Source organism: Euwallacea fornicatus, chromosome 7 (genome assembly GCF_040115645.1).
Source record: "Euwallacea fornicatus isolate EFF26 chromosome 7, ASM4011564v1, whole genome shotgun sequence".
Taxonomy (NCBI): domain Eukaryota; kingdom Metazoa; phylum Arthropoda; class Insecta; order Coleoptera; family Curculionidae; genus Euwallacea; species Euwallacea fornicatus.
This window is the reverse complement of record NC_089547.1, coordinates 703,271-730,722: the sequence shown is the minus strand read 5'-3', so window position 1 is coordinate 730,722 and position 27,452 is coordinate 703,271. Positions and strand designations below refer to the sequence as shown.

Sequence of the window (27,452 nt, the reverse complement as noted above, 5' to 3'; positions counted from 1 at the left end):
TATATTCAACCTTTCAACTTCGACCTCTGCACAGGGGTGACAGTTGCCCCTAAACCTTTAAAGGGAAGGAACATCAAGTGATACCTCATTTTATAGGTAGTTATACCCTGATTACAATTTCGAAGTTTTAAGTTATTGTCATTGTGTCCGTTGATATGACAGCCCCTTAAAGCCTTTCTGTGCATACGATTAAGGGTAAACCTCGCCCCGTCAATGCGATTCAGTAGTATCCCACTTTTAAGGGTCTTCCAACCCTTATGTTGAAGCCTGCAGCGGCATGATGAACTGAAAACGTTTTTCTCCACAGACTTTGACAAGCTGTCATATCCACCGGGATAATGGCAGTGACTTCAAACTTGGAGGTTATAATCAGGGGTTAATGGCCTTTAAAATGAGGTGTCACTCGATACCCCTTCTCATTAAAATTTTTTTAGGGTAACTGTCACCCCTGTTCATGGATTAAAATTGAAGGGTTGAAACTATAATAAAAAATTGTCTTGTTTGATTAAAAAATTGACGAGTCCAAGCGTTTTTACACATTTCCATTTTAAATACTGAAAAGCAGGCTACAAAGTTTTCGTTGAACCACCCTGTATATGCAGATTTAATATGCCTGTGTTAAACGCGTATGTGAAGTGATGCGATTTCGTGAGCGTTATGGCCTCGTTAAATACAGGTATTTACACTGGAATCATCAAAGAAAAAACTTGTAATACCACAGGCGGTTTATTTCCTTTCTAATTTTATGTTTTAGTATATGTAAAAAAATCTTTAATTGCAACTGCCCTTAGTGTCGTGATGGCAATGCTGTGTTCTTATCAAATCGGCTCCTTTCTCTCCGATCATCAAAGTGGCAGCCATGGTATGCCCGGACACAATCGCCGGGAAAACGCTGGCATCAATTACCCTCAAGTTCTTCATCCCATGGACCAGCAACTCGTGGTTGACCACATACTGGGTTCTGTCCGGCCCCATTCGGTTAGACGATGTTGCGTGGAATCCCTATTGCAAAATTGCGTTATTTGTATAAAATCAACAATTCTGCTCGCTTACACTTATGCTGTAATGTTTAAAGTCACAATACCACCAATCTTTCGAGTACTTGGTATACTGGGCACACCCAGGGCTGTCCAAAACAATCAATTTAGAACCCGTTTGTTTGAATGTCTCCGTGTTGTTGAGTCGAATTAGCTCCTGCAGAGCTTCATAAAAAGCATCTAAATCTATTTGATTTCCGAAAAAATTCGGGTCGATCAGAGGTAGATCCACGGGGTTCTTGGATTTCAGGGTGACCGTGCCGAAGGATTTTGGTTGGAAGAGCTCCACGTAGGTAACCACATCAGTCGAAATATTAATTTGGCTACCATAAGCTGCAGTGTATTCCTTGTTGTAGCTGAGGAATTTATCATATTATTAATTACTACGGGATCGAAGAAAATTTACCCCGAGAATCTGGAGTTAGCCTCAGGAGTTCCTGCAGGGACGTTAAACACGTATTCAAACACAGCTCTCTTAGAAGAGCCGTGGCCCAAATTAGAGCAAACTTGAACCTTGGAAAAGTCCAATAAAGGCTCTAAGCCCTGCACATAACGCTGCAACATTTCTTCCAAAGTCCAATTGTAGATGCTGTTGTTGGTTCTGTGTGAAAAATCGCATTCTGGGTTAATAATTTTTTGAATAAGATGAGAGTTTCTTGAGGGAAGCTTCCCCCCCTCAGAAATACTCTGTAGAACAAATACCTCAATATTAATCCTGTGAATATGATATGGTCCTGCAAATTTTGACCAACCGGTAGGTCTTGAATAACATGGATTCCTAACTTCTCTAAATGTGGTTTTGGCCCAATTCCTGATAACATTAGCAATTGGGGAGAATTGAATACTCCGGCTGTAATACAATATTGGATTTGAGAATTTCTGGTATTTCATAACATCGAACAGATTTGTCATAAAAAGTTCACTCAGTTTGGGCGCTTTGATCTAGTTAGAACAAGGCAACGCCGATAGCAACTCAAAAGATCACGGGCTTGAATTTATAGGAACATGTAGGAGTGATAAAGAAAATTTAGCCGACTGGGCTGATTTCCGCATTATACAGGGTGTTCCTGAAATGACTGTACGGCAAATATTTTTTTGTAGAAAACTGTATGTGTGGCAAAAATCTGATGAGAGGCAAAGAAGTTTCGAAATAAAATTAGCTAGTGGCGGACAAAATTAAAGTCATTTGTACAGGGTGTAATAAAAATACAAACTTTTATTTTTCAACCATGCGCCATTTTTAATATTTCCACACATTAAGAAAAGGTCCCGCTTGCGTCAAAATATTGCAATTTATGTAGTAAGTCAAAAATTAGTGAAAATCCATGGGAGCGTTCAGCAACAATTTCGAAAAAACCATATTAATTCGAGCACTTCGACGTTTTATAGCGGCAAAACGAAGCAGTATTGGATATACAGGGAGTTCATTTCAACACGAACCACTCAAAATATCTCTTGACTGGGAGGAAAATTAAAAGTGAAAACAAAAAACGTTTTTTTAGGTATCTAAGGGAAAGTTTGATATGACATTATAAAGTACTGTATTAGTTTCCCCTTCACCCCTAGCTACTCGCTCTATAAAATTTCAAAAGGTACCCCCTATTGAGTGGCACATCATTGTTAACGGAATTCAGGTTGTTCTGTAACTGTACCAAGAAAACTGAAATTGTTTTATGAAGTCGGGAGTTAAAAGGAAAAATATGTACTGATGCAAATGGTTTATTGAATTTCAATAATTTATTATATTAAGTGCTAAAAATGTGACCTGTTCTAGCAAGAGAGTAATAAAGTTTGTTTCGAAAATGGCTCAATCAACGATTTCCGGAAAAATGAATTCGCAGAAGAGATGCATTTGAATGGCCAGCTCGATCTCCAGATTTCAGTCCACTAGACTTTTTCCTGCGGGGTTATTTAAAATATCAAATGGTACATAAAAGTATTCTTGGACAAATTTTAGCTAATGTTCGCGAAGAATTTGAAAACAGAGTTTGTTATTGTCTCTCTAATAACATATTATTTGCACTAATACGCATTTTTCTTTTTATCACCTGACTATATTTCAGCTTTTTTAGTTACACAGCGAACTGAATTCTGCTTATCAAGATGTGCCATTTGAAATGTCAAAGTGAGAGTAGCTGGGGGTGAAGGAGAGACCAACACAATTCTCTCTAATTTCAAATTAAATTTCCCTCTAGATATCTAAATACACCTTTTTTTTATTTTAAATATTCTACCCAATCCAGAGATATTTCGGGAGGTTTGTTTTGAAATAAACACCCTGCAGTTAAGTTTGCCTAAAACGTCATATTTTCAGTTAAGGAGTTTTTGTTCAAACGTTGTAGGGACTCCCTGTATATCCATTCAGAGGCCACCGAACACATACTTATCATAGAAAATTCAGTCGGCCTCGGACCTTTGACCTGATCAGCTCAAAGCGCGATGCCGTTAGGACCCGCAAAGACTTGCTATATTTATGGGGGCAAACCAATAATGATGTAAGGAGCTGTAACATGAATCCAAAAAATTGCTGGTTATGGAACATCTCGTCAATCTTTCTGCCCGTCTTGATCTTTCTTAAGTTGAAATACACCGAACAAAATTATGTGCGGGAAACATTCAATTAAACTTCGCTAAGATAGTTAAGTAATGATTAATGTCCCGATGTCTTTCCGGTTTAAGGCCAAAACGGTCAAGAATTCTGGCATGACTCTGAATGCTTTGAGTAAACATAGTCGAGCCACGTTGATATGGACACCACATTATCTAGAATCCGAAGGTATTGAGGTCGTCAGGACCTTCCTTAGAGGTGGATTCATCTATTCTAGGGTCGGAACTGTGGGGATATACTACTGATGGAAATGAGCTCCAATACTAGGGTCTGTTGAGAATTCGGAAGATCTAGAGCAGGGAGCGGGTTATCTCGAGGAGAAGGAGATGATGGAGCTTTTTCTATATGAACGCCCAGCAATTTCCACTGGAAGATTGATCTATTTGGTAGGACGAGAATCTATTACCTAAACACGACGTTTCTTAGAGAAGTGGTGAGGTTCATGAGTAACCTGAACATTCGAGGAGACGACTAGTACTGGTGGTCCTCGAGTACTACAATAGACTGCAGGTCTTAATAAGGGAACGTTATCATTCCATCAAATTCAAAAAAGTACCATAGAACAACGCGTACACGGTAAATACTATAGTTGACGACTGGTACTGGTGGTGCTTGAGTACTACAACTGACTGTAGATCGTAAGGAAGGAATGTTATCATTCCACCACATTTAATGCAGCATGATGTAACGGCGCGGATACCATAAATATTAAAGTCGATGACTAGTACTGGTGGTTCTCGAGTGCCACAATAGACTGCAGGCCCTAATGGAGAAATATTATATAAACGAGAGAGCTACAGTGGATGTTATTCAATGATTGAGTGATCAACTGATCAAATCCAATTCATTTGAACAATGTACCTGAAAGTATGACCTCCTTCGTAGCTTTGGCAAAGTACCTCTTCTTATCTTTAACAAATTCCACTCCCTCAGCGGTCATGGTAGTTTCATTGATGCGTATCTTAGTCACCAAACTATTTATACTTATGGTAAAATTTTTCCTTTTCCTGACATCATGTTGCAAATGAGTAATGGCGGTACTTTGGCGCATATTCCCTTTCGAAACAATTTGAACTTTACCCATTCCGATCTGATTGGGACCATTGAAGTCGACTTCTTCGTAACCCAGCTCACCAAAGGAGCGAAGGACTAAATCAACCTATAAGCAGGTTGTTTAGCCGAGACAACACTAGATGAAATGAGGAGTAGTTTACCAGTTCGGGCACTCCGTCGGTGACGTTCACCCACATGGGTCCACCCGAACCATGGTATTCTGCAACTCTGTGCTCAAACACTGCATTCTCTGATTTTTTCATGTAGGGCAACACGTTTTTGAAGGACCATCCAGGATTTCCATGCTCGGTGTCCTGTGCAGGAGATATAAATCTCGAATTTAACATAAAAACTTGAACTTACCCATCTGTTGAAGTCTTCTTCCGCACCTCGAATGTACATCATTCCATTAATTCCGGTACTGCCACCCAGTAATTTTCCTCGAGGCATGTAGCAAATGTTATCGGTCATTCCTAATTAAATCATTATGAATAGTTTGTTAGGAAATATCTTTTTCGCCTACTACCCTGACATGCGTTGGCCTGTGGGGTGGTATTGTATCCCCAATTGAACTCTGAATAAAAGGCGTAGGGAAACATGGCGACTATATTAAGAAAATCGCTAGGTTCGCCTCCCGCTTCCAGTAAAAGGACTTTCCAGTTTTTGGCTTCAGACAATCTGCTGGCTACTACTCCCCCACCCGCTCCAGACCCTATCACTATGAAGTCAAAGGTACCAAAATCTGCAAAAAGAAGAAAACATCACATCATGTTTGAGATATGGGGAATAACATACCATCAATTATTTCTGGATGATCAGTTTGTAGTCGGGCTGAATTGTCTTTTGGTATTACATAAGCATCGGAAGCATTAATAGTGCTTGTTACCATATCGTACAAATCTTGGAACTTCCAATTTTGTCCAAACATGGAGCCAGCAGCACAAAGGTACAGTACCAGAACTGACTGTATTAGGAAACTTTCCGGGTGCATTTTTTAGAGCTTTTTACTAATGAAGGCTTTGTCTTTCATGTATTGTAACAAATATAGTGCTCTAAGCTCAAATATGGTAAGGTCGAAAAGGAATTTTCAGTGTGGATCGTATGAAGTGAACTTTATATTTGTTCATTTCTCTTGAAATTTTTGTATTTTTATGCCTGTAAAAACACGATAAGACATGAAAGGTTTTATCTTTCCATGACGTGTTGTTTTTCATTCATATTTATATTTACTGCTAAGGCACGTTCACTTGGATTTTGAGACATCCATTAATGGTTAAAAAAATCTTATTTAAATTGATAATAAGCAATATTGATGGTAATAAGTCGGTTTATTATTCTAAAATTAATATTTAACATTTTCGACAGGTCCGTCATGAGCTATCAAATTTTGATGGGTTGAGAAGCTGTCAGGGTGACAGCGTTTGATTTTTGACAGGTGTGTGCCAAGTGACATATGCGGAATATAAAATGGCGAGGGTTAGCTGATAAGAACAGGTTGTGGCTTTCTTGAAATAACTAATCGAGATTGATGCAGCACATTGTGTGCATTTTGTGATATAGTTTCCTAAAAGGCGAACAATAATATGTCGGTGCATGTTAGGAGCGTAATATTGCCAGCAAATGCTAGTTTCCAATAGCAAACAATTTTTCCAGGTAGACTCGTGTCTACGTGAGTAAAGGAGTGGAGTATTGAGTAGAGGTGTAGAGTGTTGAGTAAAGGAATGAAGTGCTGAATGAACCAGTAGATTGTTGAGTAAAGGAGTGGAGTGTTAAGGGCAGATATGGAGTGCTAAATAAAGGAGTGAAATTACTAAGTAAAGAAGTGGAGTGTTGATTAAGGGATTAAAGTGTTGAGTGCAAGACTGAAGTGTTGAATACTGAAGTGGAGTATTGAGTAAAGGAGTGAAGTGCTGAGTAAAGGAGTAGAGTTTTGACGAATGAAGTAAAGTGTTGAGTATAGGACTGAAGTGTTGAATACTGAAGTGGAGTATTGAGTAAAGGAGTGAAGTGCTGAGTAAAGGAGTAGAGTTTTGACGAATGGAGTAAAGTGTTGAGTGTAGGACTGGAGTGTTGAGTACAGAAGTGGAGTGCTGAGTAAAGGAGTAGGGTGCTGAGTGAAGGAGTGGAATGCTGAATAAGGGACTGGAGTGTTCAGTAAAGGAGTGGAGTACTGAATGAAGGACTGGTGTGCTGAAAAAAAGGGGATTGTCATTTATTTGACATATTATGGTCTTGACGATATGGTTGATAAAAAGATAAATCAGACAAAACAGGAAAGGGATTGATAGAGACGGAGATAAAACTAAGAATATCTTATTACCCGATTGCCGGAAAACAAGACAGAAAAACTATTTGGACTCAATATTATCTTCAGTCAGTTCAAGGGTCTAACGCGAGTTATTGACCTTTATAATCGACAAAAATGCGATTAGAAGGCGTAATAATTATGTGTCAATCGTCAAGGCACCTTAAAATGTAACAAGACCTAAAAATCTTTATCTACGGCAATTTGACTTAATTTAACACGCTAATTAAAACCCATAGGCGTAGGTGCGTGCGTTTTAATAAGTGAATGTGTCTTGAAAGTGGTCACTATTCGCGCAACACTGTCCCAATTTTCCAGGTGCACAAAGCAAATCCAAATTAATCAGGACATTATTAAGACTGTTTAAATTCAAAATAACCAAATTTTGCCTTATTTTTAGTTAGTGCCTTTCAGTTCCCTCCATGGTGGGGGAGACTAATTCTGCCTATAAAGCCTGATAGATTGGCTTACACCACATCAGTCAATTTCTGTCTCATCTTCTCTTAGTTTGAGAACTATCAAAGCCAACATGTTCAAACTTAGAATGGTAAGCTCTTTTCAGACTCAAGAATTCTCGACTAGTCGAGCTTTATTTCGACCAACTTCAGTCGACATGATTATTGAAAATATTCTCTCCTTGAGATTTTTTATGTGTTAATTTCTCTACAGTTTTTCTTCGTTTTGGTGGTGGCCATGGTGGCAGTCAACGTGATTGAAACCGAAGCTTCCCCAGCTGAAAAGAAGGCCGAGTCCTACCAGAATGTAAACTTGAAGGCCTACCATCCCACCAAAGTTGAAATCAAGCTAAAGCACGGCCATGAGGGTGGATCCGGTGGGGGTAATTGAGCTCACGGTCGTGGTCGGTTTTTGGTGCCATTTTTTTATTAGATATGTCAATATTGGGATGAGCAACGGTTTTATGTTTGGTTAAATTATATTTACTGTTAGGTTAATAAAGTTTTATCGTTGAATTAGATGTATTTGCTTTCGTGGAAATATCCCAAAAACGGTGAAAGTCGCGGGAAAAACTTCAAATGAAATGTGCCATTGTCCACCATATATTAAATACCTATGCTAATGTAGTGTCCAGAATGAATGCAGGATCAAATCAATGGTTTTCAATGAAAGAGAGCTTTTGACAAATGTTTCTCAAAATTTTTCGGGGGAGAATTGATATGCTGCTCCCTATTTTTTGCAATTGCAATCGTGAATTTTTCGGAATTTAAAATTTCCGGAAAATCGTCATGTTTTGCCTTTAACATGTAAAAATTTCTAAAGTAAGTCTCGGATTATGGGTCTGACAAAGTAATTCATAGGCATAATAGTCAACAACCTGTGAAATACGATATGACACGCCGCCAATGGTCTTTTACTATGTTTTATATTTATTTTTATCACCGACATTAGGGGCACAGATATTTGGGGTCAAAACAGAAAACTCATAAAATTGATTTATCAACTTTACCCACAAAAATAACCTTAAATGGAGAAAGAACTGTAAGCTGCAGTTATACTACTAACACATTTATTTATGACTTGCAATTAGTTTTTTACGGGAAAATTAGGAAAACTCCTGAAACATTCATAACCAAACTCAAACAATTTCCAATAATCTAGAAAGTTTGTTATGTGACCCCTTTGGCCTTGGTTTTGTATATAGACAACACAAAATACACTTTCGATCGGTTATGCAACCAGGAAGTCACACTGTTCTTTCACATCTCGTTCTGCGATATCATGGCATTAGCAATAATCCGACTAGATCCCTCATTTTTACTGAAGTCACTTAACTCTCTAGTCACTCAATTAAAAGGTGCAGATTAAGTCAGATCAGGGATTTTTCATTTTCCAACATGATCGTGTTGGATATTCATCCTCTAAGTACTGAATTATCGTGATGCTATCTTACACTCACCTGTCCCTTCAGAATAGTACCAACTATTTATGCTGCGTAGCCGATTCGAGGGCCTGAATCCCTTCATTGGAAACCGGGAATTATTAGCGTTTGATGCAATTTCAAGAACATCGACACAGAAATATTTGAAGTACTTTCAGGGCCATAATAATACAGGGTGTCCCAAAAATATACCAAAGAAACTTTACTTTTTTAGAAGGTGGTGGGAGATTGTAATTATTCTTTTTTTTTTTTGTAATTAAACTTGTTTCCGTGATTATTCGAAATGTTGACCATTTGCTTCGATACAAAGGTTGTACCACCGATTTATTGACCGCGGGCCCTATAAAGTATTCCGGGTATAGCTCCTAGATGTGTACAACTGTCCGTTATCCTTGTTAAGAGATCTTCCTCATTACGAATAGGTTTTACCTAGACCAGAGATTTGAGTTAACCCCAAAGGAAAAAATCCAGGATGTTGAGATCGGGTGATCGCGAGGGCCAGGCAATCCAACCTCCACTTCCAATCTACTGGTATATACCGGTAAGTTCATCAAATGGGAAATCAACGTATTTTCTGTGTTTGGGAGCTAAATGTTTATTAAAGAAAAAGTGTTCATATTGATGTCCCACGCCACCCCTTCATAAAACTGGCATACGGCCAGTGGGTCCTTACGTCACGTACCAACAACTTAACCCATATTAAGACTTTCTTCAGAATTAAAACCACAAAACTACACAAATGAATAAAAAGACCGAGCACCAGGGAGCTTTCAAAATTTGAGATTTTCAGTTGCTATAGGAGCCAAAGACAGAACCTACTTCTTCTTATGCCTGACCATAACACCCATCCTTGATGCACCATAGTAGGTCATGGTATTAACTCGATTTATCGCTGAACTTATTCTTTGTTTCCTTCATTTGCATGACATAGGTTCTCATTAAGAAACCTTCCTGCCTTATTAACACAAAACAATAATAACGTGTCCGGTCATTTCTCAATAATTAACGTGACATAATTCAATTAGCAACGCCCTGATTGGCTGGAATAGACTGAAAATATGTAAAACGAAAAATTTTTGAATGTTTCTTGTGCAAGTGCGAAACACAGTTCTTGTGCGTTTTAGTCCAAATACTCTCGGGACAAAAAACCTTCGCAAAAACGTGACCTTAACCTCAAATAAAAAGTTATTTAATCAAATTTTAAATAATAATCGTCGCTTTGTGCTTTAAATTTGACGGTCATCGAGCCAAACCGTGCGTGACAATGGCGGTTTTCTCACATGTATTGCGAAAGTCCGCATTTTCCTGCTCCTTCATAGATGATTTCCTGCAGGTGGGCGTGGGGTATAAATACCTAAAATAAATCATGGTGAACATGCAGAAGTTGAAGATGTTTAAGACAATCGCCTTGCTTATTTCTTCGGTGGTGCTCGCGGAGGCCGCTCCTGGGTACTACGGTGGATACCACCACGGGTATCCTGCCGCCACCTCGTATTCTTCCAGAATCGACATCCACGGGCCTGAGTATATTAAAACCTATCCAGTGCTGACCAAAGCAGTGGTTGCTACCCCTATAGTGAAGACAGTGCTGCCTAGCTATGGATATGGTTACCAACACACCCCTGTTCTTGGGTATGGTGGGTACGGATATGGGCTGGGCAACCAGGGATACGGACTGAGTCATGGGTACGGAAGTCTTGGGCATTACTACTAAACCCTAGAAATGTATTGTACATAAAGTTTTATATCTAAACACCCTGTATTTAATTATAATAAAATTTAACAGTACCTGATTAACTGCTAAAGTTTTCCTTACGCGGAGCTTCCAATCCTGTCCTTTGCTGTTGATAAATGCCCAATGAAAAAAAGTGCAATTTTATTATGAGAAATTGCTCGCATTTGCCTCACAGCAATGCCCTATATAGAGATCGATCGGAAGGTGTTAATGTTCAGCTGCTGTGAAGAACACCTGGATTCGTTGCCCACCACCGAATAACGAACTCGTAGAGGGTGGACTTTGTATGGTAGTCAGATCTGCAGAGTTATTGCGGGTGTCAAATTCTATTTTCTAGAAAACTCTATTACGTCCTTAATAGTAGTGATGCTGTCGCCAGTGCTGCTTGAACTTCCAGCCCTTAGAGTCGGTTTTTGCTTGTTAAAGACATCGAACATAATCACAGATTATTCAAAAAGTTAAGGGAAATCATGCTGTGGAATTGTTTGATATTGATTACATCCTTGCTTTCTCGGTACGCCACTGAATTATCACTGGACGTTTGAAAATATCTTCGATTATTAACTCCCAATAACCGCAACAAATAAGTTAGCTTCACAGAATTGGTAAATTAGTTAAATATGATCTAATCTGCTCCGTGATTTCTCTATCCTCTGACCTACCTCAGTTCCAGACCTTCTCTATCCCCCCTTGCCCCGGCTTCTACTGCTAATGCTCTTTCAATTCGAAATTTGATTTTAATAAAAGATGCTATGAATGACTTTATCTTCTATATTGCAAAACCAGCAGTTTCGATTTTGTTTCTTTTCTATTCTAGACAAGGGTTAAACACCTCACGACCGGTCAAGGCCTGTGTAAGGAAGTAGTTCATCTCTCCCCACTTCCCGTTTATCCTGATTTTACCATTAATGTTTTTTTTCTTAGTACGCCACCGTAATTTTTAAATATTAAATCGGTACTCCCTAGATTCTTCGGAGCATGCTAAATGCCTGAAACTAGGGAAATGTTTGAGAAAAACGCAGCCTGTTCCGCACGGACCTCGTCAGGAGGCTTCACAATACGAAAGGGGGTACCTTATGGCCCTTACAAGGTCTAAGCTTTAAGAATAATTCTCGTTTTCTTGCTACGCCATTGAGCTGGCTTTATTAATTTTAATTGAGCTAAATACTCAAAGATATGTGGCATCTAGTTGCTACGTTTAATTGTCTGAATCCAGTGGAGCAGTTACTGACACAGATTAAAAGAAGTCAGTTTAGTTTTATTTGTACTCATTTCAACATTTAAGAATAATTGATTTTACGTTGGCATGTCACTGAACATTTCTAGTTCTGATTGATCTACGCCTGCGCGTATCACTGCTGGATCTTTCAAACCATCCAATAAACAAAATACCAATAATTAACAATACGTTTGAATGTTGCAACCAGGGGCGCAGTTAAAGGGTTGATAAGTTAAAATACTGCACTTCAGATATGCCGTTATCACGCTTTAAAAATGACAAATCATTATTTTTTCGTACGTCACTGATTATTTTCAAATTTTACTGTAATGAGATGACTTTCTAAAAAAAAAAAACGTGAAAGAATTAGTTAACCACAAAACACTCCGATTTTTTTAGTATAAAAAGCTTCTATATCCCTTTGACTTGCACAGTACCTTCAACACGGAGCTCCCAGAAAAACAAAAAGTAGACGAACTCAGCTGCATTATTTCAGCTCTTTTAGTACTCTCAACAAAAACGTCAGCAACCTTCTTCCTGAGTTGACTCGCACCAGGACTATTCGTGGATAGGCAGTACGGGCCACACCCCAGATTTCCTAATTCGGTTCCTGTCTATACCAGGAGGGTCGTAATAACGCAACGCTTTAGATGGTTTCCGAAATTGATGGACCTGGACCATTGCGGTACTGGTCAAACCACCAACAGAAAGTACTTAGGTATAGTCGATTTGTAACTAAGTTGTAACGAAATACAAAACTATTTATGGTTTGAGCAGTATATTAAGTTGTTAAGATAAGTAATTAGAGTAATGTCTATTACGTCGTTTTCATTAAATGAGTAATTGAAATGTCGATTTGTCAGTACGCTGTAGTTAATGCCCCTAACTTGCAAAATGTTAATTTATTGTTGAGAACTAGCAAATGTGGATAGCAATTATTCATAGTTTTTCACTAAGGGGAGAATCCTCCTACCAGGATCTGTCATCAATGTCGTCAAATCGTGTCAAGGTACCACCAATTTACTAGGTGTACTTCTAATTTCTCCATACAAAAAATCTTGGTTCGCCAACAAATGTATATACAGCGCTTGAAAAAAGTATTGCAACACGTTTATAAGTTTCACGAACTTGATATTTTTTAAAAATGCTTAAACACGCGTAATTTTACTTTCAAAAAGGCATTTAATGCATTATTTTCCATGTTCAAAATTTCCACTCATATTCAACTTCCTCAATAACTTTTCATTTTCAAATGGAGAGGTTCCATTGTAGTATATAAAATGGAAAGTAATTCAATAAGAGATACTACAGTGTATTCAAAACTAAATTTAGATCCGCAGTTTCCTTAAAAAATGAAATTAATAGATCCAAATAACCTACTCTAAGTAACTCACTATTACATTAAACAAAGTTGAAATTCCTATAATAAATGCTCAAATTGGGTTGCAGTAGCAATTTGGTAATCACTCAGTCGTTCCTCGAATTCTTTTATGCAATTATTCAGCGTTGCTGCCGTTATTAATCCTAATTATCTTTGAATTCTACAACTCACCTAAATCATCTAAATTTCGTGGTCAACTTTTGTAAACTAAATCTTTCAAGTGGTCCCACAAAAAAAAATCGAGAGGCGTAAGATCTGGTGGTCGTGATGGCCATTCTACTGAACCTCCTCTACCGATCCATCTCCTAGAAAAAATCTCATTATATATAATAAATAATTTAAAAAAATTATATTGAAGGCCAATTGGAATTTCTACGTCTTATTATAACTTTTTTTCTCTCTTTCAAAGTGAAATTAGAATGGATTGTCTATCTAGGAACGCAAAGGCTAAAAGTTTCATATTCAAGAGGATATGGACTTTGTTTTAATTTTTTTAAGGGAACTGTAGATTCAATTTTAGTTTTGGGTATACCGTTGTATTCCTTATTGAATTAGATTTCATTTGATGCACTACAATAAGTACCTTTCCATTTGAAACTAAAAAGTTAAGGGTGGTAGCTGAATAAGGGCAAAAAACTTTAAGATTGAAAATAATACATTAAGTGTCTTTTTAAAAATAAAATTATACGTGTTGAAGCATTTTTTTAAAATATCGAATTTATGAAAGTCATAAGAGTGTTGCGATACTTTTTAAAAGCGGTATACTTTTAGATTAAGGACACTGACAGCTGCCAAATTCGAAAAACTGACTTAGGTTAGACATTTCTGACTTAGGCTATGAATTATTAAGGTTGGAAATTTGACATTCATTCGATTTCTAACCTAAATCATTTGTCAAAAGCGGCGAATGTCACTGTCAACAATGAATAAAGTAACAGTAAGGAATTTGTACAAAAAGTTCCTATCGGTACCTTGCGCATATTTCTGAGCGTTTCTGATCCTTCGGAACGGGTTTACCTCAGGATTGATAAGGGCTAACATGAATATACTCAAAAATTGGCGATTTTTACACTGGCAATTGATTTAAACGTAAATGAAGCTCGTTACACCAGGAAGAAAGACTACTTGTGAGCTAGCAGTAACCTTGATTATACAATTCAATAAATGTAAAAAGTAGGGTTGATCTTGGGCACGAAAATCGTGCACTGTCCAGTGTTAATTCCCAGAAAACATGTTATTTTCTGAGGTCACATATGCTTTTTTATATGGTGATTTATACGCTCATACCACGTAGAACAATCACTTCATTTTTCTGTGTGGGAATTCTGCAGGAACCATTTAAAAACGGTCACGATCTTGAGGCCGAAGAGATTGCACCAGCAAAAGCGAAAAATGCACAACTCGACGCACCATTGATCTAGATTTTTATCGTCGTTGTAACTATTTATTACGTCATATGGTTTTCCTCGTCTTAAGAGTTCCAGTTGATTCCAATTCGATCCTCGATGTCTTCAATTCTTGGAAGCTTCTTTCATATGCACAGAGCCTTAACGCCAGACTTAAAAAAAGTGAAACAAGCCGTTTACACGCCTGTTACGTCATGACATTGACCCGTGGCTATTTTCCCACTTGGGCGATCCATGGGACATTTTTTCAACCCGACCACTAGATGGTATAAAAAGCCGAGGACTTCTTGCTCCAGTTGTGCATTGTCCTGTGCGTATTCCTTAGGCAAGACCAACTCACATAAGCAACATGTTCAAACTAGTGAGTGTGTGAGAAAAACGTTCATCCTTTAGATCTAAGGTGTACATTCACATTTTAGGCTACAGCTTTCACGATGCTTTTCTGTATGACGAACGCCGGTTACCTGACCTCACCCCTAGTGGACTCACCCCTAGTGGGCTACCATGCCCCGCTTGTAGCCGCCCCCGTAGTTAAGGCCGCAGTACCCGTGGCTACCTCTTATCAAAATTTAGTAAAAGTAAGTTTTTTGTGTTAAATTTCGAATATTTTTCGGGTTTCGGGTGAACGTAGCCCGTTGACTTTTGAGCTCATATACAGGGTGACACACATATTAGGGTATAAATAAATATTTCGAAAGCTATTTGAGATCATAGAAGACTGACGTAACCACAAGAGTTGGAAGATGGAGCGGAGGAGTGTTGAAGAGTATTTCAAATATACGAGGTGGTTCAGAAAGGTGGAACTGCACCGACATTTTTATATTTTAAATTAAATCCCCTGTATAGTGTTACTATGTTTTTGGACTTTTCCTCGACTTTAAAGCAGAAATTGTTTAGATAATGCGACATATTACATGAAATATTACAAGAACCAAAAAGTGCAATATATAATATATACATGAATACTCTATAAAAAAATATTAAGTTGGCGGGCACTTTTTATTCACCTGGTATATTTCAATTTATATCCGGCTTATATCTGTTCCTCCTGTCTAGAACTTTGAAATTTAACTGTTTCAAGCCACGGTGACCGCAGCTTAAGTCTAATCGTGGCTTAAGCTGACCCTTCTAAACCACGTACCTACTCCTTTGTCAATGGTGGATTTTGGGTTAATTTTTTGTTTCGTTTGCAGATCTCTTCCCCTTCGGTGCCGGTAGTGGTAAAAGCAGCCCCAATACTAGCCCCCGCTTTGCCCATTGCTCACGCTCCTATTATTAAGAGCCCTCTCTTGGCTGCCCCTCTACCCTATGGTTGGCATTAGGATAATTTTGTGGTAAAAATTGTAGGTACTACGATGTAAATAGTGTATAATAATAAAGATGAGTATCTAGTGAAAGCATAATGAAAGGATTCTTTATTTCGATGTTGTTGGTTTTACTGGTACATGACATTTCCAATGGGAGTTGTGCAAGAGTTTGGATGTGTATCAACGGGCGGGGCCATGAAAAAATTATTATCGGCGATTCTTTTTCACTTACGACATTTTTGCCCTTAAACAAGGTCGTGTGGTATCATATCGAATTCTCAGAAACGATGGTGGCCCCAATCGTGCAACACTTTAACATTATTTTTCCGCACGGATGGATCGGTCGTGGAAGTAAATTTCCTTGGCCCGCGAGAAGTCCAGACCATAACCCATTGGACTTCTCAATGTGGTCAAGTATGAAGGCAATTGTACACAAAAGGAGCTCGCGCAGAATATTCCTATAGGTTAAATACCATAAATTTGTTGCAAAAAAATGTATTAACTTGATGTTATTAATTTTTAAATAATTTTTTTGACGTATCAAAAAAAAATGAAGAGCCATTAAAAAATTGAAAATAAGTCTTATTGAAGCTGCTGCTCAAAATGACCATCTTCTACCTTAATGCATTTTATTATGATTTTTGCTGAAAGACTTTTTTACTCTAAATTGCACATTGACGTAATTTCTAATTTCATCAGCTGCTTTTTTTGCCACAATTCTTTGCGAGTATTAGTTGTCTCTTTGTATGCAATTGGCTTCACACTTGACCATATCGAGATGGTCCAACGGGTTCAGGTCTGGACTTCTCGCGGGCCATGGAAATCCTCTTCCACGACCGATCCATTAATGTAGAAAAACACTGTTAAGATGTTTTTCCGGCCACCGTCGCTTTGAAAGATTTAATATGGTACGACGGGAGTTAGCTTATCGGAAAAAATTTCGTAAACGAAGAGAGATATCGGAATTTGACGAGAACGCCTTTTTTGTGTAAAAATTCACGCTATTTCAATATATTGAATAAAATTTGACCTTAGTTGCACTCTTAAAAAAATATGAGCAAATATGTCGGAGCGGTGGGTTGTCATTGGCGTCCGTTAGGAGCTACGTGAAAATGAGATCAAACCTCTTACCGAGCATTTTACAAAACCTTAGGTTTACCAATTTCGGTGTCGATGCTTTGAAATTAAAAAAAATAATAAGGGATTTAAAAATAAAACCTCAGCTTTTAACACCCTGTAATTCTTAAACACGCGACGTTAATATAAGGGGTGTTGACTCAAATCGTCATATTTTGGCGTCCTTTATGTTGGGTTGCGCCATGCCCCATTCCCAACTAATCACCCTGTATAATTGTTTCTAATCCGCCTGCTACATCGAGTGTCTGAGTTTGCTGCAATGGGGGTGGTTCGTGCATGAAAGAACTCCCTCCCCCCTTCCCCCGGGAAATTCGCGATATTAGGTAGACCGCAATTTTTAACGAAAATAATCGAAAAAAAATAGCTTTCGCTTGCTGTTATACAAAAACTTTACTGTTTCAGATTTGCACAATAAGGCAACTTAACAACTGGCAATAAGTGGGCATAACTATGATGAATGTAAATGAACTAATTAAACTAGGTCCATATATCCTCGTGCTTGATGGCGATATATCATCGACAATGCGAACGACCAATTCTAAATCTAAACCATAAAGTTGCCAATGTCGTTTGATGATTTTTTGGTTTCGGTTAAAAAATGACTCGGGCTGAATAAACCGGTCAAGCACTATCAGCAATCTGCGCTAATCATGCAAGGAATGTTTGCACTGCTTGGCTGGTTTTAATGGCCGAAAAATTTCGTCCTCAAATGGACAAAACCTCCTTCGGTGCGACGTTTTTGATTGCGGAATTTAGGAAATCGTTGCGAGAAAAAAAAATGTTTTTTAAGATAAAAAATTTCAGTATCAAATGAGTTTAATATCAAGCAAAAGTTGCGAGCTACGGTCCTGCATGACCAGTGGGGAAAAATCCCGGCATTGTAGCACAAACGATTTTAAGCGCGGGGGCCCTTGTTCCACTTTTCGTCGATTTTTTGACACATTACTGGCAGAACCGCTTCGAAGAATGGTCAACATTAATGGGTGGGGTGGTGGTTCGCCGTGATGCATTAGTATAAAACTCTTGCATCAGGGTGGTTGAAACCATACTCAGCCACCGTTCAGTGTAGCATAGTGTGCACAGTTCGAAGCCAAAATGTTCAAATTGGTAAGTTTTGACGCTAAAAATTATTTTTTATAATTATTACTGTACCTATGAATTCAGTGCATCTTCGCCGCTCTTGTCGCCTACGCCTCTGCAGGGCTCATCCCTATCGATGACGGAATCGGCCTAGGAGGTATACATCTGGGAGGTATTGGTCTAGGGGGAATCGGATTGGGGGGTTTAGCCCTGGCAGGTCCTAAAGTTATCGCCGCCCCAAGCATCGCCATCAAAGTAACCAGCTTAACATCATTTTACCATCCTCTAGTAACTCAACGAATAATTTCATTTTATAGGCTGGAGCCACCTCATACCAAAACAGTAACCTCCTGGCCCTCCATCCCACTCCAGTAGTGACGAAAGCAATTGCCGCCCCCATTGTAACTAAAGTTGCTACCCCTGCTGTTAGCCTAGTGGGCCTGGATGGTGAGTTTTGCATTTTATGTTGAACTTTGATTCTTATGAATATCTGACTAGGTCATTTGGGATTGGGAGGAGGCCTGGGACTGGGAAGTGTAGGACTGGGAAGTGTAGGACTGGGAAGTGTAGGACTGGGAAGTGTAGGGCTAGGAAGTGTGGGACTGGGAGGCTTAAGTGTGGGAAAACTGATTTAAAGACTGATCCTGATGGTTTCGCCGACAAGGAAGTGTTAAATAGATGAGCAATTACTGTTAATTTATTTATTTTAGTTGTGAATTAAATGTATAATTTGAACAATGCGTCTCATTTATAACTAAAAACCCATCACGGTGTGTTAATCATTTTCTCAAGTGAAATTTTAGAATTTTTGTAATTTTATTTTTTTAGAATTTCTAAAATGTTTAAAGAGTTTCATGGATTTTTAAAAAGTGTTTAGATTTTTTTTTAATATATTTTTTGATTTAATAATTTTTTTAAATTCATTTGTGCCTTTTTGTTGTTGGGTCTCAATTACTCTTTGAAATTATTCCCGCAAGATTTCTCTGTTTCCATATACAGGGTACAACTTGTCATCATGGAAATATTTCAGGAGGCGGCAGTACTCTGCAAAATAATAAAAAATACCAATAGATCCATGGTAAAAAACGCTCCATTTTTGATATACAAGGTGGCACATTTTCAACACTTCTATAATTTTATTTTCGTTTGAAATTTATTTATTTTACTGAACTTACGTGACAAAAGGCAAAATGTGTGAAAAAATGTAAAATTTTGTCACAGTGCATATCAAAAATGGTGCGTGGTTGACAATGAGTCTATAAACATTTTTGAAATTATTTTGCGGAATACCAGCGCTCCCTGAAGTATCTCTATGATTACACACTGTAGAGAGGAGTTTGGGCCTTAAAAAAAAAAATAGGTTTCGAACTCAACATGCATTCAATCGTTACCATTTAAAACAAATAATTTTTGATGGCATTAACATGTCTTCTTAGGCTTTACTTGATATGTCCGCATTTTCATATCCCAGGTCATGGTTGGTCTGTTGTGATGTGTTCGGGATATGCGACATTCGACAACACCGCATAATACCGACTGAAAAACCCCCTTCCCCTCCCATCAAGCCTGTCTAAGCATTACCTGTTCTGTCTTAGAATCATTTTTTTCTTTTTTATATAGAATTAGAGGATCTGCTTCCATACATCTAAGGTTGACACTATAGACGGTCTTATTCGTCCACACAGTGCCTGATTGGTTTCCTTCTGGACACCAAGTGACTAAACTGCTTTCCTCTTTTCACCCTGCATTCGCCTGGAAACCGCCGCAAAGCATTACTTTAGGACGATCTCGGAAACATAAACTAATTCGAACTGATCCAGAGAGTCTTATGAATAAAGTACTTTAGATCGGAACTTTTATTCTATTTCTAACTGACCTCCGATGATCTTAAAATCTCTGGCTACATTAAAGTTGACGTAACATCTCAACTTATTAAAATTATCCCTATGTAAGTTAAAATATTTTGCATTTGAGAGTTTAAAATCGGTGGTACTATGCAAATGATGGGTTTCAAAATGGAGGATGGGGTTTCACTGCTAAGCTCATTAATGGTCTATAGACTTTCGCAACCAATGCAGGTTTAGGTACCTTGCAGAGGAAAAGAAGAAGAAGCGGCAATTGTGGAGAAGTAGCAGCAGCAGTAGGAGTTACCAGCAGATTTGAGAATGTCTTCATCCTCTTTTCAAAACTGCTCTAATACCACCACGATTGAAAGTATGCCTTGGACTAGGCACTTAATATGTTAATAAAATACAAGAACACGTATAAAACATCCTTTATTTTATAACACTATAGAAATTGTAAGTCTACCAGTAGCTGCTGTAGTACTTCGCATACCAAGGATAATTGTACCAATAAGGCCAGTAGCTGTAGGGCCTGTAGTAGGAATAGGAGAATGGCTTTACAACTGAAAATAAAAATCACACATATTACTTTGGTCGAAAAATAGGGTGAATTTATTTACAAAATGCAAAATTTTCATTTATTCTTTCAAGTAAATTTGAACGCTTGCAAGGTACTCCCGTCCGACACAAAGCACTTATGCCATCGTTTTTTCAAATCCCCCTGAAACGGTTAGAGAGATCTTTTTCAAAATGGCCTCAATACTTTCTTCGATTCGGCTCTCATCTTCGCAATCGAGTCAAAATAGTGTCCCCAGAGCGGTTTTTTGAGCTCGTTGGAGTCCAACGGTGCTAAATCAGGCGAATACGGTGGTCGTGGAACGATATGGGTTGGGTTTTTGGTGAAATGTTCTCGAAGCATCGATACACTGAGGAAGGTGCATTATCGTGATGCAAAACGAAGAATTGTCTACCCATAGTTCTGGCCGCTTAAGGCGAATAGCTTAGGGAATGACCAATAACATTCAAATAATATCCCTTGTTAAGAGCAGGGCATGGAAATTCATAATGTACAACAGTGCGATAATCGAAGAAAACTGCCATATGACCTAACCAAATCTTAATGTATTAACCTAAATAAATTCATGATATAATTTTTGAGATGCGTTTTTAGGACACCCTGTATATCGACATAAAATTTCGCATAGAACACGCAACAAACACTGCTTCAAAGCTGCAAAACAAGTTCATGAGTTTGTAGGATCCGCGAAGTTTCAATGAAAAATTCACCTAATTTTTTAGTCTTTTAATCGTAGTAGTAAAACCAGCCCCAGAGGCACTTAAACAGGTAAAATAAGGTAAATTTGCAACAACCAGTCACCTAAATTTCATTTTCCGAAATTGTCAATTTTTCCGACAGTCGAAATTATAGAATGAGAATTAGATAGAACTTGAAGTCTCTAAATTATGCGCGAATGTATCTCAATCCACATCGGCCAAGCCGGCGTTCAAATCGGCAATTACACGTGGGAACTGTACTGCCTTGAACATGGCATCCAGGCCGATGGTACCCTGTCTTCCGACATAGAAGTCGTCTCCGATGACTGCTGTGGAACCTTTTTTTCTGAAGTAGATAATGGTAAAATGGTTCCCAGAGTGGTTATGGTGGACCTAGAGCCCACAGTAGTGGACGAGGTGAGGACTGGGCCATTCAAAAAGTTATACCATCCACAGCAGTTAATAACTGGCAAAGAAGACGCTGCTAATAACTATGCGAGGGGCCACTACAGCATTGGAAAAGACATGTTAAACATTGTGATGGAGAGATTAAATAAGTTAGCGGAGACCTGTTCAGGGTTGCAAGGTTTCTTTTTGTTTCACTCTTTCGGAGGAGGAACCGGGTCAGGATTTACGTCACTCCTGATGGAGAAACTGAGCCAGGATTTCGGAAAGAAGGTCAAGTTGGAATTTGTAGTGTATCCAGCTCCCCAAGTATGTCCTGCAGTGGTAGAACCTTATAACTCAATTCTGACGACTCACAGTACTTTAAGCCATTCCGACTGCGCTTTCGTGGTGGACAACGAAGCCATCTACGATATATGTAGAAACAAGTTGGGAATTGAACGTCCGGATTACACCAACCTCAACCGACTAATCAGCCAAGTGATTTCTTCCATTACTGCCTCCTTGCGGTTTGACGGTGCCCTCAATGTTGACTTGACAGATTTCCAGACAAACCTAGTGCCTTATCCCAGAATCCACTTCCCATTAGTCTCCTACGCCCCTGTAATCTCTTCTGAGAAGGTCTACCACGAAGGAATTTCCGTGCCGGAGATTACATCAGAACTATTCGAGCCCACGAACCAAATGGTCAAATGCGACCCCAGAAATGGTAAATACATGGCTTGCTGCCTGCTCTATCGAGGAGATGTAGTCCCCAAAGACGTCAATAATTCCATAGCTATGATGAAAGCCAAAAGCTGTGTGAGGTTCGTCGACTGGTGCCCCACAGGATTCAAGGTGGGTATCAACTATCAACCTCCCACTGTAGTCAACGGAGGAGATTTGGCCAGTGTCCAGAGGGCAGTTTGCATGTTGTCCAACACCACTGCCATCGAATCGGCTTGGAAGAAGCTGAACAAGAAGTTTGATTTGATGTTCGCCAAGAAGGCCTTCGTGCATTGGTATGTGGGAGAGGGCATGGAGGAAGATGAGTTTTCACAAGCCCGGGAAAACCTGGCCGTGCTGGAGAAGGAGTATGAAGAGGTGGCGGGTGACCCTTGAGAAGTTGGGGGCATTGTGAAGGAAGGAGTTTTCTTGGGAACCATTATCATGGGCATGTAACAAAGTTGGCGAATAAAACAGATTGTAACAGATGAAAGAGATTTTTGATTTTCGAAAATTATTGTTTCTAAAAAAGATATAGGGTTTTATTTGAGTGGTTGAACCCACCTTATTTTAAATATACAGGATGTGCCAAAAAAATTGTGGCAAATTAAACTTGCACTAACACAAGACATAATATTTCTTTTATAATTTGTAGTCAATTTATGGATCTGTATCTAATGCTCATCTAGAGAAAACGATTATGTTATTCAAAATATAAAAAGAATTTAATTTCTTGGAGACCAACACTCAATCAGGAAAATGAAGGAATCGCCTGTTATAGGTTCACTAGCCTGAACTCCCCTACGATTATCCCCCAGCTAACTAACTTCCTAACTCTAATTTAATATTCAGGGCTCCTGTATTTCTGAATTGTTTTGTGGAAGCTACACTTATTTGTGCGCACAGACATATGACTGGGGTTAAATAAGAAAAATTTCTAGAAAAAATTTATTTTCTTATTTTATAAAAAAAATAAATAAAAGCACCCTCTGTATTTTTTCAATATCAAGTAAATAGCACTGCGGAAATCCTAATTTTTCATTTTAACAAAGCAGTGCCAATTTTTTACTTGGCGAAATAGGTGGCCAGCCCGATCGCCCGATTTACATCTCTGCGACTTTTTCATTTGCAGCCATTTAAAAGATCAAGTTCATAAGAATCGACAAATAACGTAAATGACTTGAGGCTCGCATCGTTGGTATTCCCCAATCAATTGGACAAGACAACTATGTTCAGGTGAGAAGATCATTCGTGCAAACAATAGCACTGTGTTTGGATAACGATGGATTTTGAGTAAATGCTTTGAACATTAAACAACAACTAATGCTTGTAAGCAGTGATTTGTTGTTTTGTTTCTTTGATCGAACTTCATTTTTTTTAATGCAATACGGAAAAAATGTTCTCGATTTTTTCCTTATCTAATCCTAGCAAAATTTTACATGTCCGTATGTGCAGGTAAGTGTCGATTCGATAAAACAATACGAAACTTGAGCGGTACGTTTGAAATATTAAAGTTCTACTTGGTTCGAATGTTAAGTGGTAAAAAAAAATTCGAGATCATCAAAAAGTGAGAACAAATTAGTTTTTGTAATTTTTACTTGAAATATTTTTTGATCGAAAAATGGTTTAACAAGGTATTGCAATTATTCCATATATACGACCGATCCTGTATAAATATCTTTGAAAATCTTGTGGGCATCCTAAAATTAGAGCATTGAAAATGTCCCTAAATAAAATATGTATCATATAAACGAGGGTTTTATCAAAGCTAAGCGACTATTGAGGCAGTTACCTGATATGGACGGGTAGCTCTCGTAGTAGCTGGGGTTGGGGGCGCCGAAGACCAAACCGAAGACACAAACGCAAAAAAGCACCGTTTTCAGCATATTCGCAGCCATTCTGAACGGAGAACCACGCACAAAAACAGAATCTTCTATTTTATACGTCGCCCCTATCGATTAATAATCAATTGCCTACACAAAATTGCAATAATTGCACCTTTTGCAATGGAGCCCCCATAATGTAAGGACGAGCGCTACATTTTTTTCCCTTTAATTATGCATAACGCAATTACAAACAACATTCCATTCAAAGAGGAAAAAAAACGTTTAATCACTACTTGGAGACCTTAATAAAAAAAAAGTACATAAACAAATAAATACCTTTTACAAAACTAATTAGGACTAATTACAATAGGAGAGTGACGAGCATCACTCGAAGTCTACCATCCATGATGGCCGTAGCCGTAAGAACCATAACTTCCGTACCCAGCAGGATACCCATAATGGCCGTAATAGGAGCCGCCAGGGACGTAGTTGGCTACAGGAACTGTATGGTCGTAGGCGTCATACCTGTGGTTGTAGCTGGTGGCCAGGGGTAATGTGGGCAAAGACCAACTGTTGTAATCCAAGTACGCAGGGAGTGCTGCTCCCATGGAAACTGCGAAAGCGAAGAACAAGACAGATACTGCTGCTGGCATTGCTGTGGTTTAATCGATGGTTGAAGATTCAATGATGCAATCAGCCCACCTGGGGTGGGTTTATATACAGAGGTTTTTGGGGATGTTGCGCAAATATGTAATGCGTAAGTCAATAAGGCGGGACCTTGTGTTTTGACAAAAAAACCTCTCATGGACTATTAAGCACGGCAATGAAGCTTCTAATGGATTTGGGCTTGAAGAATGAGCTCGTTTGCAAGAAAGAGTTAATTGTATCGCGGTACAAAAAATCATGTTTATTTGTTTAAATCATTGTATGATCAAAAAAGCAAATTTAGACCTTTTTTCGTGCTTGTTACATTGGAAGTAATAATTGACCTCACCGACACCTTTACAGAATATACACCCATAATCTTTAACAGTTTCGAATAAGAAACGGTCAAAACACTGTTGGAGTCCCACGTTTACCCTTGGTGTCCTCTTTACGGTCCCATTTTCAGTGGCAGGTTGCAGGAGCGTAGGAAAACGGATACATTTTATTACTATAGACTCGCATGGCGGCTTTCCTTTGATAGAAATATAGAGTAGAGTTTAGAGTAGCGGAAACAGGTGCTACGAGTCAGAGTCTCAATCTACGGTTCTCAAATTAGAAGGAAAGTGACCATCATTGAATCGCAGCATATGGCCTATTCGTATGAGGGCCTTCAAGCTTTCTGACCTCTCTTTAGCCTTATTCACATCTACACTGCTCCAAGAAATTAACGCACCACTTAATAATTATGGAAATATTTGATAATTTGAGGTCCGAATAAAACATAAAAAATTCTTAGATGGCTCTTTGTATGTTAGTTTCCATGACTATAAACATTTTTTTATTTATGCGAACCATAAGTTGACTATTCAATTTTTTTGTTTGGTATTGATAGAATTCTTTGCCTTTGAAACGAATTGTATCTCAAACATTGGATTGAATTTTGACGGTGTGGTGTAAAATGTACGCAAATTTGATAGTACCCCCTTCGAATTGTATCATGCAACGGCAATCCAGAAATTTGACACCTGCTGAATGTGCCCAAGCGGTCGTACTGTATGAAGAGGGATGGGGTTATCGGCGAATAGGAGAAAGATTTGGCGTGTCCCATACATCTGTATCGCGTATGATTGACCACTACAGAGAAACGGATGAGCATGCCAGAAGAGCAGGACAAGGCAGAAACCGCGTCACGACTCCTCGTGAAGATCGTTTCTTAAGGCTTTCCGCGCTTAGGCAAAGGTTTGTGACAACAATATTATTACAATCCCAGCTTGAAAATGCACACAACCATCGAATAACTCTGGAAACAATTCGGCAACGTCTTCTGGAAGCAAACTTGCGTCCTCGCATTCCAGCCCAAGGTCCAGTTTTAACTGTGGATCACCGTAGAGCCCGATTACAGTTTGCAACAAATCATGTGCACTGGGAAGATGCTGATTGGAAACGAATTCTTTGCACAGATGAGTCGCGATTTTGTCTCTATACTTGCGACAGACGAGTTCATGTTTTCTAGAAAACCAAATGAAAGATATGCCCAATGTAACATGGTGAACACAACGTTGTTCGGTGGAGGATCAGTTATGGTGTGGGGTGGAATTTCTTTGACAGCACGCACTGACTTAGTAGTGTTAAACGACGGAACTTTGAATGCTGATCGGTACATTTCGAACATCCTAGAAGACCACGTTGTCCCATTTGTTCCCTACATTGGTCACAATTTCTTGTTTATGTAAGATAATGCTAGGCCCCACACGGCTCGAGTCGTTCGTGACTACCTATTGGATGTTGGTATTGAGACTATGATTTGGCCAGCTTGAAGTCTCGACCTCAATCCAATAGAACAAGTCTGGGACATACTGGGACAACTGCGGAGTCATCCTAACCAGCCTGACAACTTAGAAGACTTTGGGCGCCTTCTCATTGAAATATGGAACAACCTGGATTAAGACACTATTCGCAACCTGGTTCTAAGCATGAATCGTCGTTGTCAGGACACGGTTAGAACCAGAGGTGAAAATACCCGCTATTAAATTTACAAGATTTTACATGAGCTTTAGGGCTTATGTAAATTTAATAAGTCAATTGTTTCTTTCACAGTATTATTAATGACAAATTTTACTGATTCACGGTTTAGTTGACGTTATGTACAAGAAAAAATCGGTTATTTAAAAGCATTTTAATTGACGTTAAAAAAGAAAAATGTCTCATTCCTTAATTCAGGTAAATAAAAATAAAAATTAGAAATTACGTAGTGGTGCGTTAATTTCTTGGAGCAGTGTATATAACCTCATCCACCACCAACAAATACTCATATATTCATTGCATTTTTGAAATACTACGATTGGACATTAGCTCAATAAAGGATAACGTAACCATCCATATTACAAGGTACCTCTGGACATAGTGCCATAAATTCAACCACTTATCCTAAGTCCAAAAAGTTGACGAAAGCTTCATAAAAACGTATATCGAAAGGCATTTCGTTTTCGATATACAGTGTCAAAGGGTGGTCCCTGAAGATGCTTTTTTATCAATATTTTCGAAACGTTTCAAGGTAAACAATGATTTATACTATTTCATAAATTCT

General features: G+C 38.6%; 5 protein-coding genes and 2 long non-coding RNA genes across 9 annotated transcripts; 5 read left to right on the top strand and 2 right to left on the bottom strand.

Annotated features, from left to right (window-relative positions):
• Positions 1 to 707: 707 nt before the first annotated feature.
• On the bottom strand, positions 708 to 5,838 carry LOC136340058 (glucose dehydrogenase [FAD, quinone]-like). Its single transcript, XM_066283774.1, has 9 exons — positions 5,494 to 5,838; positions 5,225 to 5,440; positions 5,062 to 5,171; positions 4,860 to 5,012; positions 4,507 to 4,804; positions 1,740 to 1,887; positions 1,444 to 1,638; positions 1,054 to 1,393; positions 708 to 1,002 (listed from the first exon to the last, which is right to left on the bottom strand). Exons 1-9 carry the CDS (start codon positions 5,687 to 5,689, stop codon positions 772 to 774), a joined length of 1,887 nt encoding a protein of 628 aa, XP_066139871.1. The 5' UTR covers positions 5,690 to 5,838; the 3' UTR covers positions 708 to 771.
• A 280-nt stretch (positions 5,839 to 6,118) lies between these two features.
• LOC136340059 (uncharacterized) lies at positions 6,119 to 7,974 on the top strand. 3 transcript variants are annotated; one of them, XR_010732247.1, is made up of 3 exons: positions 6,119 to 6,133; positions 7,404 to 7,550; positions 7,673 to 7,974. It is a non-coding gene; the product is annotated as an uncharacterized lncRNA (long non-coding RNA). The 3 variants fall into 3 exon arrangements; XR_010732246.1 differs by lacking the exon at positions 6,119 to 6,133 and adding an exon at positions 7,307 to 7,321; XR_010732245.1 differs by lacking the exon at positions 6,119 to 6,133 and having other exon boundaries at positions 6,874 to 7,550.
• Positions 7,975 to 10,266: 2,292 nt separating this feature from the next.
• On the top strand, positions 10,267 to 10,614 carry LOC136340013 (glycine-rich protein-like). Its single transcript, XM_066283709.1, has one exon. It carries the CDS (start codon positions 10,267 to 10,269, stop codon positions 10,612 to 10,614), a length of 348 nt encoding a protein of 115 aa, XP_066139806.1.
• A 4,245-nt stretch (positions 10,615 to 14,859) lies between these two features.
• On the top strand, positions 14,860 to 16,049 carry LOC136339946 (cuticle protein 70, isoforms A and B-like). The gene is made up of 3 exons (XM_066283592.1): positions 14,860 to 15,002; positions 15,061 to 15,219; positions 15,835 to 16,049. Exons 1-3 carry the CDS (start codon positions 14,991 to 14,993, stop codon positions 15,961 to 15,963), a joined length of 300 nt encoding a protein of 99 aa, XP_066139689.1. The 5' UTR covers positions 14,860 to 14,990; the 3' UTR covers positions 15,964 to 16,049.
• A 1,986-nt stretch (positions 16,050 to 18,035) lies between these two features.
• LOC136339853 (neuropeptide-like 3) lies at positions 18,036 to 18,903 on the top strand. The gene is made up of 4 exons (XM_066283397.1): positions 18,036 to 18,192; positions 18,250 to 18,420; positions 18,483 to 18,612; positions 18,664 to 18,903. Exons 1-4 carry the CDS (start codon positions 18,181 to 18,183, stop codon positions 18,798 to 18,800), a joined length of 450 nt encoding a protein of 149 aa, XP_066139494.1. The 5' UTR covers positions 18,036 to 18,180; the 3' UTR covers positions 18,801 to 18,903.
• A 1,521-nt stretch (positions 18,904 to 20,424) lies between these two features.
• On the bottom strand, positions 20,425 to 26,758 carry LOC136340022 (uncharacterized). Its single transcript, XR_010732240.1, has 2 exons — positions 24,187 to 26,758; positions 20,425 to 20,572 (listed from the first exon to the last, which is right to left on the bottom strand). It is a non-coding gene; the product is annotated as an uncharacterized lncRNA (long non-coding RNA).
• Positions 21,232 to 22,887, top strand: LOC136340021 (tubulin alpha-8 chain-like). Its single transcript, XM_066283716.1, has one exon. It carries the CDS (start codon positions 21,474 to 21,476, stop codon positions 22,788 to 22,790), a length of 1,317 nt encoding a protein of 438 aa, XP_066139813.1. The 5' UTR covers positions 21,232 to 21,473; the 3' UTR covers positions 22,791 to 22,887.
• Positions 26,759 to 27,452: the final 694 nt, after the last annotated feature.